This window comes from Boleophthalmus pectinirostris, unplaced genomic scaffold (assembly GCF_026225935.1).
Source record: "Boleophthalmus pectinirostris isolate CB_2022bp ecotype Guang Dong unplaced genomic scaffold, ASM2622593v1 HiC_scaffold_3, whole genome shotgun sequence".
NCBI lineage: Eukaryota > Metazoa > Chordata > Actinopteri > Gobiiformes > Gobiidae > Boleophthalmus > Boleophthalmus pectinirostris.
Window position 1 is genome coordinate 32,904,702 of NW_026571299.1, and position 18,154 is coordinate 32,922,855.

General features: G+C 36.2%; 1 protein-coding gene across 1 annotated transcript; it reads left to right on the forward strand.

The window, feature by feature from the left end:
- Positions 1-43: 43 nt before the first annotated feature.
- On the forward strand, positions 44-16,467 carry mst1 (macrophage stimulating 1). The gene is given in 19 exon segments (XM_020934027.2): positions 44-277; positions 1,696-1,840; positions 2,185-2,300; positions 2,380-2,494; positions 3,015-3,151; positions 4,475-4,595; positions 4,866-4,984; positions 6,975-7,108; positions 7,110-7,150; positions 8,002-8,132; positions 8,777-8,879; positions 9,246-9,382; positions 9,458-9,490; positions 9,569-9,683; positions 9,761-9,838; positions 10,434-10,580; positions 10,689-10,795; positions 11,743-11,882; positions 13,944-16,467. Coding segments are annotated over 19 exon segments (2,130 nt in total). The 5' UTR covers positions 44-228; the 3' UTR covers positions 14,106-16,467.
- Positions 16,468-18,154: the final 1,687 nt, after the last annotated feature.

Consider the following 18,154-nt stretch of genomic DNA (forward strand, 5'->3'; position numbering starts at 1 on the left):
GGGATGAGTGATAACAGCCCACTCACAAGAACAGAGGGTCTGAGTAATGATTAATGTGAATATTGATTATTTCAGTCTCGTTTGAGTAAGGCCTCCGCGTTGGCCCATGCGCTCAAATTACTAGCGCTTTATGTCTAGCTGCGTAGGTTTACAAAAGCTGAACAAGACTGGTGTTTTTTGATCCAAAACTCAGATTGGTGGAGTTAAACTTTACGTTTTACCTAAAATATGGAGTTCTTTGTAGCCTGTCTGTTGCTAGCCGTGGAATTAAGCTCAGGTAATGACTTTCTCAAAACTTTCTGCAATGTTATTCGGTGCACATTTTCTTATGTAATAATGTAGTGCGTTTGTCCATTGACCATACAGATTCTACATGTTCACTAAAAGCAGCATTTGTAATAAAATTAACTCATTTTATCTATATTAACGTCTGATGGGTGCCAGCATAAGGCCTGTTATTGCTGTGTTGTAATGTAGTGATAAATTAGCCCTTTAGATAAACACCAATTGATACTCAAAACAAGTTGGTGTGTTCGTTGATCTAAGAATATTATTTGCAATTTAACTGTCACATGGGGGACAACTAACAATTGTGGTTTTAATGCATATAGTACCATGTTTTTTGTTATGATTTAAGTTTGCGGCATTTAGGCACGTTTTGCTGATGTTCTTGGCTTTTGCTGTGGCAATTTTGAGTCTTGGTCCAAAGGTTATATGTGAGCAGGCCTGTGCCCAAATCAGACATTGGCACAAGTCTAGACTCTGCTGTTTTTACTGTATTTGAGTTCATTTTAAGGATGTCCAGATGATTTGGTTAATCAATCATTTTGATTAATCACGCCACAATAACCATGGATCTCAGAAGGATGAAAAATACCATAGCAATTAGAATACACTATCTCAGTGGTTCTTAAACTTTTTTGTCTGGAGTACCTCCGAACATTATCTCACCCCCTATTAGCGTTACCAGAGTTTCTTTAGTAATATAAATCTATTTACTAGTATGATGCCATTATAATTATTGCAGTTTCTAGTTTTAATAACTAGTACTATAATGCCACAATTATTCTACAGAAACATTTTTAAGGATGTAAAATGTACTACAAAGAATATTTCATATTCAGATACCATTCATTGCCACCTTTCTTTAAAATGTGTCATAGTCGTAGTACCCCCTGCTTGCATACTTCCACTGGTCCTTGTACCCCTGGTTGGGAAACACTGTCCTGTCTTTTGAATAGTGAAGTCTTCAGAATGTCACCTGTAACAGCAACAAATCCATGCATAAAATGGATTTTAGAGACAAAAGTAATACATTTCAATTTAAAGTAAGTAAACTTTATTTATATAGCTTTTTTCGTAGATAAAAATCACAAAGTGCTTTAGAGCAGTTACAACAAATAAAAAACAATAAGCAAAATGTGGTAGTACTCAGTCACCCAAAAGCTTTTCTAAACAGGAGTATGTTCAGCTGCTTTCTAGAGTGCTTTATTATCTGACTCTTTTAGTCACATTAGCGTTACTTTATCATTCAGAAAGTTTGTGTGAGGAATGGAGATTAGACAATATGCATGAACATGAATCAAGATTGTTTGGTCAGGCTGTCATTAACAGCATAAAATACATCTCACAACAAACTTAACACTAAAACTTGATACTATAAATTGTGAATAGGGCATTTATGATGTTTTTTAGCTTATCGTAGCCCTCTGAACGACTTCCAGCGCTCCGAGGGCAGGGAGCTGGTGCCCACGGCCTGGAACTCTGCTCGGGTAATCACCTACAGAGGGGTGAACCTGGAGGACTGTGCCTCCCGCTGTTCTTTGTCCCTGGATTGCAGGTAATAGCAGCAGCTCAGCCAGTAAAGAGATGGTACTTTGATACTCAGCAATAAAGATGAGGGATGTGGGGCCCTGAAAGAAGGTGTTTTAACTTTCTATTTCCATGGAGTCATCCAGGTGATGTTCCACTTCCAGAAAGTTACACATTGTCAGACTGTCGGCCACAGTCTTTTTGAATGCACCCCCACAAGTTATTGATAATTTTTAATGTGGTGTAGTAATAGAATAGAATACTTTATAGAAACTTTGTCAGATTTTTACTGCCATGTCAATTCTAATAATCTGTAAGTATTACATAGCATTATAGTATTATCTTACTAAAATGTTACTGTTGCTCCACCAGAGCTTTTAACTACGAGACCCGTCCGACAGTGAACTGCAAACATCTGCCATGGGTCGGAGACGGCAGCAACGCAGAGGTCAAGAGGAATGTAAACTGTGACCTCTATGAAAAGAAAGGTACAAGTGCTTACATTGTTCTTTTTATAGTTTGCTTTCATCTTCATTATATTGCCTAATTTGATGTTTCTCTGTCCAGTCTATGTGCGTAAGTGCATTGTGGGTCAAGGAGAGGATTACAGAGGGAAGGTCTCCACCACAAAGAGTGGTCTGACCTGCCAACAGTGGTGGTCCAAGTTCCCTCATGATCACAGGTAAACAATTCAACTACAAAATGTACTGTAACTTACCATGTATTCTTTTATCAACTATTAGTTAAGTCAGTCATTTTTTTGATGGGACAGAGTTAAAATATGTACACTTGAAATGTAAATATTTCAACTGCCAGTTAGCATCTTTGTATGGTACTTTTTTTATTTTTAATTAACGTTTTTTAATTTAAACAATATGTTTTTGACAGGGACTACTTTATTACATGTATTCTAGCTGCCTTCATTTTACACATTTAATATAGATAATATCATATCAACACTAGATGGTGCTAAATCATAGTTGAATATAATTTCCATATATTTTACTCATCAAATATACAGACTAATTATAATAAAGGGTTCCTAAAATGTGTGTGAATGAAACAAAACACAAATCCAGGTATGTTTTTGAGGAGGTAACAGCATTATAGCATGGCTTAACACTCAAAGGAGTCAGTTTGCCTCATACAGGACCTTTTAAAACAAAAGTTGTGCAAAGTGTTATAGTGACTCTATGTCTCAGGTGGACGCCATCTCCCACTAATGGTCTGGAGCTGAGTTACTGCAGGAATCCGGATGGGGACCGGATTGGGCCCTGGTGCTACACCACAGACCCAGAGCGACGCTACGAGAGCTGCAACATCCCACAGTGCAAAGACGGTACTCTGAGTAACCGGTTGTGTAGGCAATAGGTTGTCTTCACATTATAAATTGTGATATATAAATCCATGGAATAGGCACTGCTTTTTTGGAAGAAATATCCAAAGTTAAGATTAAGCGTTGAATGATATCATTATTATATACTCTCTAACCTGATAACTTTATATTAATCTTGTGATTTCAACTGACCACTATCACGTCTTTGGCGTTGAATAATGGTGAATAATTTCTTTTGGAATTTTCATTCACTCATGTTTAGCACACAAATCCTTCATATGTATGCTAAGTTCTTCTCTCAGACAGAAAATACTCTGTTCTACCTTTTGATGTCATGTGGTAATACAGGAATTGCTCCACTGTGTTTTCAAATTCCATACACCTTCATTAGAATCATTTGGATCATTTCAGCCCTGGAATTACCAGTCTCTACTGAACAGAAGGTAAAAGGGAGCCGTTAACTTGAAAACTACCGCTTGGAGATGTAGACAGACTAATAATAAAGGATAACATAAAGGAAACAAAAGCTCAAGAGGCAATTTTGTGTAATATAGGACATTTGATATCAACAGCAAACTATGTTTATTCTTATGCAGTATATGTCTTTACATCTAATGTTATTTTATTAGTCTACATTTCCCTGGCTGCATATAGTGTGTTTTTGTCCTACTTTTTTCAGAGTCAGAGGATGTTGAATGTAATATGCTGCTGCCCAAAAGCTTATTTTCTGCTCCATTACCAAAGCAATACCCCAGGAACTTTAAGTAAAAAGGGGGAAATAAATGACTTTGCCTTTGTATGCACATTTGTTTATTGAATATTTGTAGTATTTTACAGTGACTAAAGTTTAGTACAGCTTTACCACAAAGCTAAAGAAATATTTGCAAAGAAGACAAACTTGACAAATGATTGTAATTATATCCAAAGCAGATGTATTTGTGGTTATTCTAATATACTTAATTAAATGTCTTATATTATGCTTCTAAATTAACTGTTATTTGACTTTTCACAATATTTTAATATTGTTTCTTAAATGAAAAAATTGCCTTAAAATAGCATTCTCTAATCTCAGGCTTAGTGTTGTCACCTGCTTGTGTCCATGGTGATAGATACATACTGGATTCAGTGTCAGGTTAACACTGTGGGATATTCAAGCAAAGCAATAACATGTCCACTGAGACAAGCATGTAGCGGACCATCCTACAGAAAAGTCTAACTAATTTATGAATATGAATACCTGAATATTTATTGACAAAATGATGAAAATTAGACTAAATAAGACCTTTTAAATACTGAATGCTAATGGTTATAAGTGCTGTTTTCCAGAGGTGTGCATTACCTGTAATGGGGAGGACTACAGAGGCCAGGTAGACCACACTGTGAGTGGCAGAGAATGTCAGAGATGGGACCAGCAGTACCCACATCAGCACATCTACCAACCTGAGAAGTACTGTTCCCTTTCTTATTAACCACAAATATTGCGTGTCTCACAGTAAAATTTTACAGTTATGATTATTGTGAAAAGAAACCAAAGTGAAATCCTCGATTCCAATGAACTACCTGTGCTCTAGTATGCAACCAGCTTTATTAAAACAAACTTTCTGAATGGAAAAATTCTCAAGATTATTTTAGGACCTGAGTAATCATGATTATTAATTAACTCAATAATCTTATCATCCTTAATTTTGAGTATTCTAAGTATTTGTCTCTATATCAGGTATCCAGATAAAAGCCTGGATGATAACTACTGTCGTAACCCAGATGCATCGCCTGTGCCCTGGTGCTACACCACAGACCCAGAGGTGGAGAGGGAGAACTGTGAGATCAGGAAGTGCAGTGAGTATCGACCTTTAAAACTGGATATTTTCAGATTCTAGTAATGATGTCACTCTCTCAAGTATCTTCCATTAGTTATACTACTAGATTAATATGAGCCATAAGAAAAGAAAATCCACATCCACAACCTTGTAAATCCCATAATCCATTTTTCTGATTCATCTATTATTACATTTATTTTCAATAAATATTATAAAAAAAGAACACTTAAGTTGGACATTTTGTTTAAATTATGACACAACTATTGAACTAGCTATTCATGGGTTTCAGAAAACAATTCCTTCCCAATTTGAAGGCCTTTGTGAGAACCAGGTGGGAACTTTTCCCCATTCAAAAGATATAATATTTGAATTGCTTAAGTGCGATGACCACAGAGGACGGTTGTCATACCTTGAAACCCATGACAATACAAACAATACATCTGATTTGTCCAGTGTAATTGCTATGTCTAAATCAAATTAAATGAATAAATCTTACAACATAAATTTTAATTATAATATTATAAAAACTGACTGTTTACAAGTTCATATACAGTATCCATTATAAACAATGCTGGCGAATGCTTGTGTCAGCTTATGGTGTATTTAAAAACTCAACCAAATACATCTTCCAACTTTGTCTGTGCTATTTAATTGCATCATTAGCAACAAAACACAAGTGTAATCTTATACAAGCGTTTCTCAGTCCTGAAAAGCCCTTCTTAGTACTGGTGTAGTCTGCTTAAACAAATGAGACAGGGGCTAAATTGGGCAGGATCCTGTGGAGTTGTAAGACACTGTTTAACTGTGGGAGCCTCATTATCTGAAGTGTAATTGCATTTAGAAAGATCACCTTTAGTAGTTTAAGCAAATTGCTTCCAAAATGAAAGACACTTTGCCCCCATCCAACTAAGTGTGTCTGATAGGCCGTGCACTGTGCTAGATTTAACTCTTGTTTACACATTCATTTGGTGTCAGTTTTTCTCTTCTTATTTGGTAGTTGTTTTCAAAGTTATTTTGGGGCACTGGTTGTACAGATGCTACAAAACAAACTTAAAAAGAAAGAAATGTGCCCAGGATTTCAACATTTTTATTTGATGGCAAAAAATGAGGCAATGCTGGACTTTCCATCAGTGCAGGCAACATGTGATTACAGAGCGCCCTCTAGTGGTGCATTGCAGGAAATCATCTGTTTAAAGATATGCATGTGTATGAACTAGAAACCGTAATACTATACATTAAAACAACAATTAGCTGTTAAAGTAATAAAAAACAGAACTAGTAAATGCAATAAATCAGTTAGAAGAATTGAATAATAGAAAAGAAAAATTACAAATCAAATCAAAAAGAGACAGAAAGGGCCACACAAATACAAAGAGAAGACAGAATAAAATTAGATCTTAAGGTAAGACCACAAACACTCCACGGGGGTGTTTGGACATGTGTGAATGGTGTTTACTTTTCCATCGTAGAACAAATTGCAGATTTTGAAAGAAATACTATAATCCACTAATTATCATGTAGTTTACTGTATAATTATTATACTGAAAGATGCTAAACCCATCAGTCAAGCTTCAAATCCAGAAGAAATCTCAATTTCAAATGTAAAACATAAACAATTCTACAAATTTTTTGACGAATAATATTGTAAACATATGTGACCGTGATAAACAGTTGTGTTCATCTATTCAAACTAGACCAGTTTATGAAAAAAAATACCAATACAAAATTCATAATGTTTAGAAAAGTAATCTATGGATTTATCATTGGTCTACCTGGGATGTTCCACAGTATGACATTAAACAGCTCTACCTTACATTTATTAAATTACAGGTGGTTTTATAGCTCAAAAAAGTCTAGACATGATGATGATAGAATATGATAGATAAGTTTATTACCATCCTGTGAATCATTCCAGACAAAGCAATAACATATCCACACAGAAAAGCATTTGACAGTCTCTTGACAGGTTACAAAATGCAACTTTAAGTGGTTTATCTGTCTTTGTTTAGCTGAGGTGCGAGTGGAGAAACGTCAGCGCTCAAGCTTCACCACAAACTGTTTCCGGGGCCGAGGAGAGGACTACCGCGGCAAAGTGAACGAGACCACCTCCGGGATCGCCTGCCAGAGATGGGATGCCCAGTACCCCCCACGAGCACCCCTTCTACCCCAACACCTATGAGTGCAAGTCAGTTCCACTATAGACTATTGGCTAGACCCATTTATTGTCCTGCCAAATATACTTTCTCTTGACTAATAAATTATACACTATTATTGACACATAATTAGATTAATTTAATATTCTTTCTTCTGTTCTTTAATTTTTTACCCTGTTTATTTAAGATACCAGAAGGAACAAGGTTTGATTCATACACATAGCTTGTTCTTCCAGTGTTTGCATTAACTTGTGTGGGGTGTCCCCCTATGTGAATATGACCCTCATAGTAATTATATGGGTATTTTTAGAGTAACATTTCTGTTTATAGTACTATATAAAGTCTCTGTTGAATGCTTATCACCACAGAGATGGTATTGCTTTGCCTAGAATATTCCTTAGTTGGCATTACACTTATCTATCCTGCATTTATGGTCCCCTATTCACAGATCTGTATATAAATAAAGTTACATAGTGCACCTTTAAACAAAGAAACAACAAACTGTATATAGTGGCTCGGAATTGGTTTAATACCTTCATATATACTGCCCCCCTTTAAAATAAACATCAAATAGTCAAAGTATTTGCATAAGAATCTCAATGTCAACTTGTCATTGTCATAAAAAGTGTTTTTGTGTGTGACAGCAGATGATAGATGGTTAGCGCTGCCACATTAAAAGCCTGTCACAATCTGAGTGGCAATGCGCATGTGAAATGAATAATAAATTCAACCATTTTTCATGCCAACATCAATTACCAGATTTTCACTCTCGTCTTCATTATACAACTGTTAGGCTGTTGACTTGAGATGGGAAAGTGGCGTCAAAGTCAATTTAGTTCTTTAATGTGTTTTTGGATATGCTGTTTGCTTTTATATTGTTTAGGGGTCTGGAGGAAAACTACTGCAGGAACCCGGATGGCTCTGAGGCCCCCTGGTGCTTCACGTCGGTACCTGAGATGAGGACAGCTCTGTGTTTACAGATAAAACGCTGTGCAGATGATATCGAGGCTGAAGGTAGGATGATGGGGTACTTTTGGTGTTAATCAGACTAATAAACAACTCAGTCTTACTTTATGATACATTGCTACCTCATTAAGTTCAATGTATTGCATGGTGTAGCAGCCTGCTGTTACAAGCTGCTCTGCTAAGAGAGGTTATAACAAATCAAGATTTTGAAATGGTAAATGAAATAGCGATTTAATTGACAAAAAGAAAATGCAAATCTTAACAAAAGGGGACCCAAATGTGATCATTTATTTACAATAAATACAAATATTTAAAATATATTTATTAAAAATATTTAAAATGTATATAAAAAGTAATTACATTGTACTTGGGATTAGCTGTAAGAGTCAATTTAATTTAATGCATATTTTTAAAAGCTGAATCTATTTCAGTACAATAAAAATATTATTAAATCTCTCCTTGATATAATCCACTCATTTTTATTACATGATAATATCTGTAGAAGTAACTGGAACAAAAAACGTTTTTTAAAATGGATATATCTGTATTTGCAAATGAACACTAAAAATAAAAATGAAATGAAATGAAAAGTGTAGTCCAAAAACTCATCTTCAACATTTTATTGTGATAATTTTATTCTGATATAAATTTGATAATGTGGCCTAATACAAGTTCTGATTATAAATGTTTAGATTGTTATCATGAAAATGGAAAGAACTACAGAGGAACAGTTCGGAAAACACGTAAAGGCATCATCTGCCAGAAGTGGAACGTCAACACACCTCACCGAACCAAGTAAGACACTTTTTATCATGTGTATATTTTTATCAATTATTTATTTTGTTATATTAAACAAAACATAATACCACTGATATTTTTAGAGCAATGTAGCTCAATCTGTTTCTTTTCCACTTAATGTAAATAACCATAGTCATAGCCACTTATTTAATAGTGTTGTAGCCTTTTATTTTTACTGCACTTGCACAGTGTTGAGTTTGTGTAAACCTTTTTGTAATAATTATTTATCTTGATTTTTTTTTATTGCATATCTCTATTCTCACGCTGTTCTTGTACTTTATGTTGCAACATTGGAATTCCCCATTGTGGGACATATAAAGATTTTCTTATCTTATCTATTTATTTTTTCAATGTATTTCCCAGGATTAACCCTAGGACCCACCCTGAGGCCAACCTGACAGAAAACTACTGTCGAAACCCAGACGGGGACCAGCATGGACCCTGGTGCTACACAACAGACCCGAAAACCGAGTTCGACTACTGCGCCATTAAACAGTGTGGTAAACCGCGTTCTTTGCAGACTAACCCGGCCACTCATTCTCTGGTTAATAATAAATCTGCCTCTTTGATTTCAGCCGGCGAGAAGGTGTCACTGACTGAGCCAGTGGGTCAGTTTCCCAGGATACAAGCATCAAACCACAGAGATAAAAGCTGTTTGTATGATAATTTCCCCTTTGTTGTTACAGAGAAGGTAGAGTTTAGTGAGTGTGGAAAGAGAGACGACCGCATGCCCCGGTCCAGGCTGCGTATCGTGGGAGGGGTCCCTGGGAACTCTCCATGGACTGTAAGTCTGAGAGACAGGTGAGCACTGTGGGTTTATGATTAACAGGTAAAACACTCCCCGCTCTGAAAATGACCTTTCACCTCATTATGTGCAGGAAAGGAAACCATTTCTGTGGAGGGTCCCTGGTTAACCCCAGATGGGTGATCAGCACCAAACAGTGCTTCTCCTCTTGGTAAACATTACCTCACTTAAAGGGGCACACACGTTTTACAAGCAGAGCAGCTTTAAGCACAAAGAAGGTTAAACAACAAGTGCAGGTAGAACTACGTTTTAAATGTGACAAGGATTTTTAAAGTTAATATTTACTCCTGTGTTTGTTGTTATAGTGATGCTACACCTGTGTAATTATCAGTGATTATGCCTGAACCATATATAGTTGCTTCCATTTTATGTTATATGGCATTTTTGTGTTGTGTAAGAGTAGGGAAATATATTCATTTATTTTTTTATGATTATTGGTATATTGTATATCATTTATAATGGGGTTAATCATATAATTTATTTATTCATCTTGAGATACTCTAAACAAAGTAGATTTAAAGTAACAAATTGAACAAACTTATGTTGCAATCTTCCATCTTTGTTAGAAAGTATTCATTTTTGTCAGTATCACCTACCCCTACCAGCTAGCAGATCAGTTCTAAAATAATCTTGAAACTGACACATATGATATATTTTTTATTTGATAAGATTAAGTTCCAAACCCAACGTGGCATCTTACTATGATGATGTCGGATTTTTTTTATTTAAATTTTTTTTGCTTCCAGTTACGTGGATCTGCCTGGTTACTCTGCCATGATGGGGACTTTATTTCGGGATCCTGCTGATGGCGAGCCCGGGGTGCAGACTATCCCTCTCACCAAAATCGTGTGCGGACCCTCGGAGTCCCAGCTCGTCATGCTCCAACTCGAATAGTGCGCCCCCCCTCTCTTCTCCCTAAACACACAGCAGACACATATATGAGCAAGCATGACCAGCCATTTTGACATGATTTCCTTTCTTTTTCCTTTCTTCCTCTGCAGCCCAGCACAGTTTAATGAGCGTGTCTCTCAGATCTGCCTCCCCCCAGAGAGGTACATTGTGGCAGAGGGGACGTTTTGTGAGATTGCAGGATGGGGTGAGACACGAGGCAAGTGTAATCCTATTTAAAAGCATAGCACATCTATTTCTTTGTAATCCTGCACATATGTATAGCATAGAGTCCAAATACATGGTTATTTTAAAGGTGCTCTATGTAATTTTTATGCCTGTGTCCATGGAGATGTTATTGCTTTGCCTGGAATGTTTCACAGTAATAGATGTATATATCTTGCATTTATTAGATTTCAGGTGCTTTATTGCAAAAAAACAAAACAAAAACATACATCCTTATCATGTATGGGGCAACCTCTCAGATCAGAACAGATTTGTGGTGTCACTTACTTGTCTTTATGAAGCTAAATTTATTGCGATTGCAGACCCTCCACCAGAAAAGTTACATAGTGCACCTTTAAAAATCGAATCTACTTCCCCTTAATGGCCTCCTCCATCTCATATACATTTTTGCCAGTTAGATTACACTTTATTGCTTGTTATCAATTTTTGCTTTTAAAGAGTTAGTGGGAATTTGGGCCCATAACTTGGAACTGAGAATCTTGTCATTTATGGGCCTATTACATTTTTGTTCTCTTTTGTTCTATAACTGTTTATGGGTTATTCTACTTCCTTGAGTCACAACAAACTCAAAGTAACCTTAAAATAAGAATAGGATAACTAACTTCTAAAATGTTTGATGAATTGTGCAAATTGTGACAAGTTATGTTATAAAATTATGCAAAAATCTTTTAGTCTTGGTCTTTTGCTGTTTTATATGAAAATGTAATAATAAACAACTGTTACTTATCTTTTGAACAGTCCAAAAGCCCAATACAGATTTTAAAAAACATTTGGAGGAAGTCATAAATTGTCAGTCAAGATTCAGTCTAGATTAGAAGATGTATTTGAACTAAGCATGGCAGATGGTATTACTATTTATACAGCCATTGAACATCTGTGTGCATCAGCTGCTAACTGTGATGTCTGGCTCTCACTGTGAAGGCACCGGGGATGAGACGGTCCTGAACGTGGCTCACATTCCAGTTCTGAGCAACAAGGAATGCAACAAATACTTCAGAGGGCGTGTCCGCGAGAACGAGATGTGCACTAGCTCTTTCCAGGGAGGGGTGGGCGCCTGCGAGGTACACAAAAACACTTTCAAATACATTTTATACTATACTTTTGCTTAGTTACTGTGTTATTAGTATCACCATTATTTTTTGTCAATAACCAAATCAAATTTTTCTCAAACTGAGCTACAGGCCCTTCTTTTGGAACGTTGGATTTGTTAAGCGATCCCAACTTGATATTTGGTTCAGTGGGCACAATGGTCAATTCTCTGCAAATGCGTAGAATATAAAAATGGATTGATTACTAAAAATGGATTGCCATAAAGTGCATTTGTGGTATAAGTACAGAAAGGCTCTCTTGCCTCAAATGCAGGACAACACAGGATTACTCAAACATGCATAACGCAAATACAACTTTTAGTAAGCTTACAATGAAATAATTGGGTAAAATGGTTAATTGCTCATAAAAGTTGAATTTGCAACATTCACATTCACAAAAAAGACCCTTTACTTTATTAATTTACATTAGGTTCAGTGAGCAAAATGGGGAATGTCCTTGGAAATGCCTAGAATATAAGAATTCATTGATTACCTAAAAATCTTTGTATTTGAGGGATATGAGCATGATCAGGGGCATGATATAATGATTATAAAAAGTGAAATTTGCATAATATGTCTCCTCTAATATTTAACTATTTTCTTTTACTTTGGAATGGAATCTTATGGTTAAATTTGCTGATTCCCAGGCATAACCTATTGGAGTCATACGTTTTTTTTGGGGGGTTGTTTTTTGTTTTTTTGTTTTTGTTTTTTTTACAAAATTTATGCATTTCCCATGTGAATATTGTAAAGTTTTTGAGCTTGCTTTGCCTCCTGGCTAAAATCAAATAGTTTTTCCAAAGCACCAAAAGAAATTGAAATGTATCCACTCTAATTTAAGCACTGTCTTTCCTGTGACATTTACAACAGCCTGTCTGAAGTCTTTAATAGCAACATCTTACTGCTGGAGATTTTGACAAAGTTCGTGCTGATCAAAACCGTCCCAGGAAAAGGAGCCTGGAGCTATTTATAGACCCCAATAAATCAGCCCCTCTCCTATAGTCACATAATGGGACGAGACTGGTCCAGACAAGACTGCAAGATGTTTCCCAACGTATGCAGTGACAGTCAGCCATAACAAAGACAAATAATGACTGGGGACTGTTGTTTCTTGTGGGTCTCCTTTAGCACATCTATATCATTGTACTCCAGCATATATGCATTGTATAGAGTCCTAAGACATGGTTACATTAAAGGGCCCATATTATGCTATTTTCTGAGCTATGTTATATTGTTGTTCCTCATCAAAAACATACCCAGAGGTTTTTTGTTTGTTTTTTTCAGTTACACATGTTTAACACACAGTTCTCACAAGAAGAAAACACTCTCTTCTACCTTGTGATGTCATGTGGTAATACAGGACGTGCTCCACTGTGTTTTTAAACTCCAAACATTTTTACTAGAATCATTTGGATAATTTCAGCCATGGAATTGCTGGTGAACAAACTCTGGTGAACAAAAGGTAAAAGGCTATTAACTTGATAACTACAAGACTACCGCTTCATCACAAGGTGGACCTTAGCATTTAGACCTTCGGAGATGTAAGACTAAGACAGACTAATAATAAATGATTATTCAAACATGTGCGAATGAAATAAAACACAACTCCCGGTATGTTTTTGATAAGGTAACAACATTCTATCATGGCTCGTAATGGCAAGTCAATTTAGCAGATCTTAAAGATACACTATGTAACTAGGTTCAATAGGAGGGAATTTAATTGATTTATCTTACATTGAAGAAAAATTACCTAGTGCATATAGTAAACTACAAAATGTTCAAAAACATGTCCTTACTCTGTGTGGGCTAGCATCTCCACAAACCTGACTTTTATTTCCACAATATGTCACAGTATGTAAGCTTGTCTCCATGAACAATGTTTCGATATATGGTTTTAACTTTCTATTTGCATGGAATCATGCAGGTGACATTTGGCCTCCAGAACGTTACACAATACTGCTTTACACTAACTTAATCTAAATATAAAATAACAGAACAGCCATAACAAAGACATAATGACTTGTGTGTCTCTAGAGGGACTATGGAGGACCTTTGGCCTGTCAGAACCTGGACTGCTGGGTTTTGGAGGGAGTGATTATCCCCATGAGGCGCTGTGGTCACCCAGGGCAACCCAACATCTTCATCCGAGTGTCCGTCTACGTGGACTGGATTAAGAAAGTCATGGAAATGGCTTAAAAAGACTGACAACTAAAAGGAAAGTGGAAAGGAAGTGTTTTCAAAGCACATGGCATGTTCTCAATGTGGAAAACTGTCAGGAATTATATAGTAGATAGGGTGAGCACCTCAAATTGTAGAAAAATGTGTTAAATATGGTGGGATATGGAGGGTTGGACTATTTAATAATAACTGCAATAACGCCATATGATTTTCAGTTTTTATTAGTCATAACGCTTAAGTTGTTAAAACATATTACAGCCTTGAATGTAGTACATGTACACCCAAAATCATGTTTTCTATGTAAAATTTATACAATGGCATCAATAAAAAGTGGGATATTCTCTAAGTAAATGCGATGAGAGCCTAGCGGCTGTTAAGGACACACACAAAGTCTATATAACGTGCATTTAAAACTTCTGTCTTTTCCCTTCATATGCTCTCCTCATTCTCAACAACAGCATAGCAGCATTTCAGAACTCTCTAAAAGTAACACCCAAATTGTCTCTTAGACTTAGAATTACTTAGACTTAAACAAACTTTATTGATCCACAAGGGAAATTATTTTTTCCATACATTCAAGAGAGTCATGCTAACATGCCCCTGCTTTTCTTCCCTTTTCTCTATTTATGTTTCCCTATTCCTCGAAAGCGACATCATAGACATAGCTTGGACCAGGGGCGGCTCCATACATTTTTTCTAGGAGGGGTTAAGGGAGGGGCTAAAGTCTTCCATGAGGGTACTCAGATTACATGGTGAACAGAGCCTTTTAACAGTGAAGCGAGTACTATCCAACTCTTGATGTTTGCCTAAAGTTCTAAACAAGTTTAAAGGTACACTATGTAACTTTTCTGGTGGAGGGCTGCTGTGTACATAAAAATGTTTTTATTTTGCCTACAATGTTCCACACACATCTATTGTTATGAAAACAAGCACGCCAACAGGCCAAGTTACAGGTCAGATCTGTGGAGAGATGACCACATAGAATACATGTTTTTCAGAGGATTTTTGAGCACTATAAACACTTTGAATTGAATAATACAAGATAGATCATTTTAATGTCATAATGTAGAACATTCCAGGGAAAGCAGTAACATTTCCATGGAGAAGTAGGTAGTGAACCTTCTACCAGAAAAAATAGTTTTCATACATAGTTAACCTTTAAAGTTAGTGATTTGCAAATCTAAATGTGAAATTCTTAGATTTGTCTTTTGTTTTACCTGTTCATTTAAGCGGGGTGGGGGCTAGTAAGGCATTGACCTTACTTGGGGGGTGCTGGCACCACCCTTGGGTTGGACTAGCTAAAACTAGTTTCTTGACATGAATTTTAGAAATAGCAAAAGCCCACTTCTGTGATGTTGTTGATAACTTGCTGGTATGCTGGGAACAGGATTGGTATCTTATGTTTATTTTCAGTATTGCATTTTACCCTGTTTAGTGTTGTGCAAACTATACATTTTAGTGAAGAACGGGTGCAAACATTTGTATTTTGATCTGTCCAAATTAAAGTTCATCTTATATTTTTGGTTTGCCATTTATTCATGAGCGGGAATAGATGTAGATGAACACTGTAACTGGAAATTCCCCAAGTCACCATGAATTAACAAAGATTTGATTGTATTTATTCAGTAAAAATGTGGCCTTGCTATAACAAAAGTAGAGATTACATATAAAGCTTACTGTACTGTACTCGTTTTTCCCATCCTTTAGTAAAACACACTGCCCCCCCACCCCCTTACCGCACTCTCTGCCCCCCTTCTCCCTTTTCCTCACTCCCCTCTCCTTTACCCCCCCTCTCTCCCTCCCTTCCTTCTTTCTTCACCCCCTCTTTCTCCCTCTCTACCTTTTTTCTACTACCTCTCCCTCTCTTCCCTTCTCCCGTTCCCCCTCCCCTTCTCCCTCTCCTTTTTTTTTCTCTTCCTCTCTTTTCTCTCCCTCCCTCTCTCCCTCTCTCCCTCTCCCTTCCCTCCTGCCTGCCACCCCTCCTTCTCTCCCTCCTACCCTCTCTCGTACACTCTGTGAATGGAGCTCCCGAAATACCTTCTTTGCCCCCAGCCTCTCGGACAGAAATCCCTCCTCTGCTCTGTCTTTTGATGCCTGTCCCCCACCTCCTCCAAAAGACATGCCTTTGTGCCTTATGCAGAACTGTATGCGCTGCACATTCCTTTTACTTCTATAGGAGGATTTTTGTAACTCGGTCCTGATGAGCCAACGGAATCCAGCTTAAACAAACCTCAACATCAGAGAATTGGACACACCATTTTTACGTACACACAAAATCTCTCCGCACCCTCCCCCCCCAAATCTTATCCATTCAGACATGGTTTCTTTTCCTCTGCACAGTACCTTTCTATTGTCTCCCGATCAGACGTGGGGAATACTCAGTCATTTGCTCAAGTTCATTTATTAAGGTACATTTGTATCAAATTGTAGTTCAGTAGTGGTTTTTAGTTGCCATACTTTTACTCCTACTTGAGTCACAGTGTGTGTAAGAGTACCATTGAATAAAGTTTTGATTACTCTTTCCACTGTGATTAAGTCTACAATGGACAAAGCCTTCATATAAAATTATTTAAACCTTTGTGTTTCTTATATTGTTCTTTCAGATATGATTTCATTTTTTCACATTTTTGGGATCTATTTCTTGCAAGATTTTGACCATTATTTACTAGTAGTTTTTTTCCCAATACTACTTACTTTTACTTAATTTCTTGGACCACTTCTTTGTACTTCTGCTTGAGTAATATTATTTTGAAGTCATTTGACTTTATATGTATCTTAAACAAAGAAATAATAGTATAAATGGCCATTCAAGTTGCCCTTTCAAAACATATCAAAAAATTGGATATGCTTTATTTTGTAAAAGAAATTATTTTGTTTCTTAAGCATCTTATGAATGTCTGAACAACATTGTATAACTGCTTTGAATGCTTTGCAGTAATATAATGTAAATTAAAAAAAAGGGAAGAGCATTATTAGGGTTAAAAGAAATGTGATCCAGATCCAGATGTGTTGCAGATCCCTGCAACTCACATACAACTCAAAATATATATTTTTCCTTTTCCCTGTAGCTTTTCTTGTTAACTGTTTTCTAGAAATTACAATCATCATTGTTTTTGCTCCTGAAATATAATTGTACGATTAGTCATTATTACTGTAATAGTGACTGATTTATGGATAACTGTCACTTCTTGCAGACCACAATTTATAATAAATACAAAGGTTAGTATGATATGCAAATTATTTGCCTTTCTGTACAGTTGAACTATTATCAATATGCTCAACTAATAATTTCAAGATGCTGTACATTTATTGGTGTAATTAAAAATTGTATTTCTTGCATAATTCGTCAAGTTTTACAGTCTAAAATAACATAAAAGTCCCGTTTAACTATAAATCCTGTGCAGTATGATTTTGTCAAGTTTGTCAGTAGGTATACTTTTACCTCACATAACTACATAACTATTCTGGTAGAGGGTTAGCCTCCACCAGACATACATTCTGGTGGAGGGTTAGATGTAGGTGCACGTCTCATCTACAGACACATGTATTCTGGTGACTTTTGCTAGAACGCATGTTTCTGTTATACAATATGATATTAAACTGACCTAACTTAGACTAATCAATTACAGGTATTTTATTGCCTCCAGTCAGAGATAAATATAGTTCTTTATTTTATGTTTACGTTTTTATTAAGAGTCACACAGAGTTTTTCTCACAAAGCCTCCTCCTTTGTTATTTTCCTTCCATAGACATGTTTAATATCATACTATTCACAAAAATATCCACAAAAATAACAAAGAAATAAGATAGTTTTTTTTTTTCTTGTTGTTGTTTTTTTTTTACATCTTTATTGAATTTTAAGAATGAGAAAGTTTGTTTTTATTCATTTTCTGTCTATAAATGTGTTGTCAGACTAGAAATATAGGCAAAGCATAGAGACAAGTAACTAAGTAACTGAGGTGCATTTTTAATATTAAACTTTAGAAACATCAACATAATTTAAGGTGCACTGTGTAGCTCTTTAGTTGGGGGTCTGTCACCTGCTTGTTTTTATGAATGTGCCATTG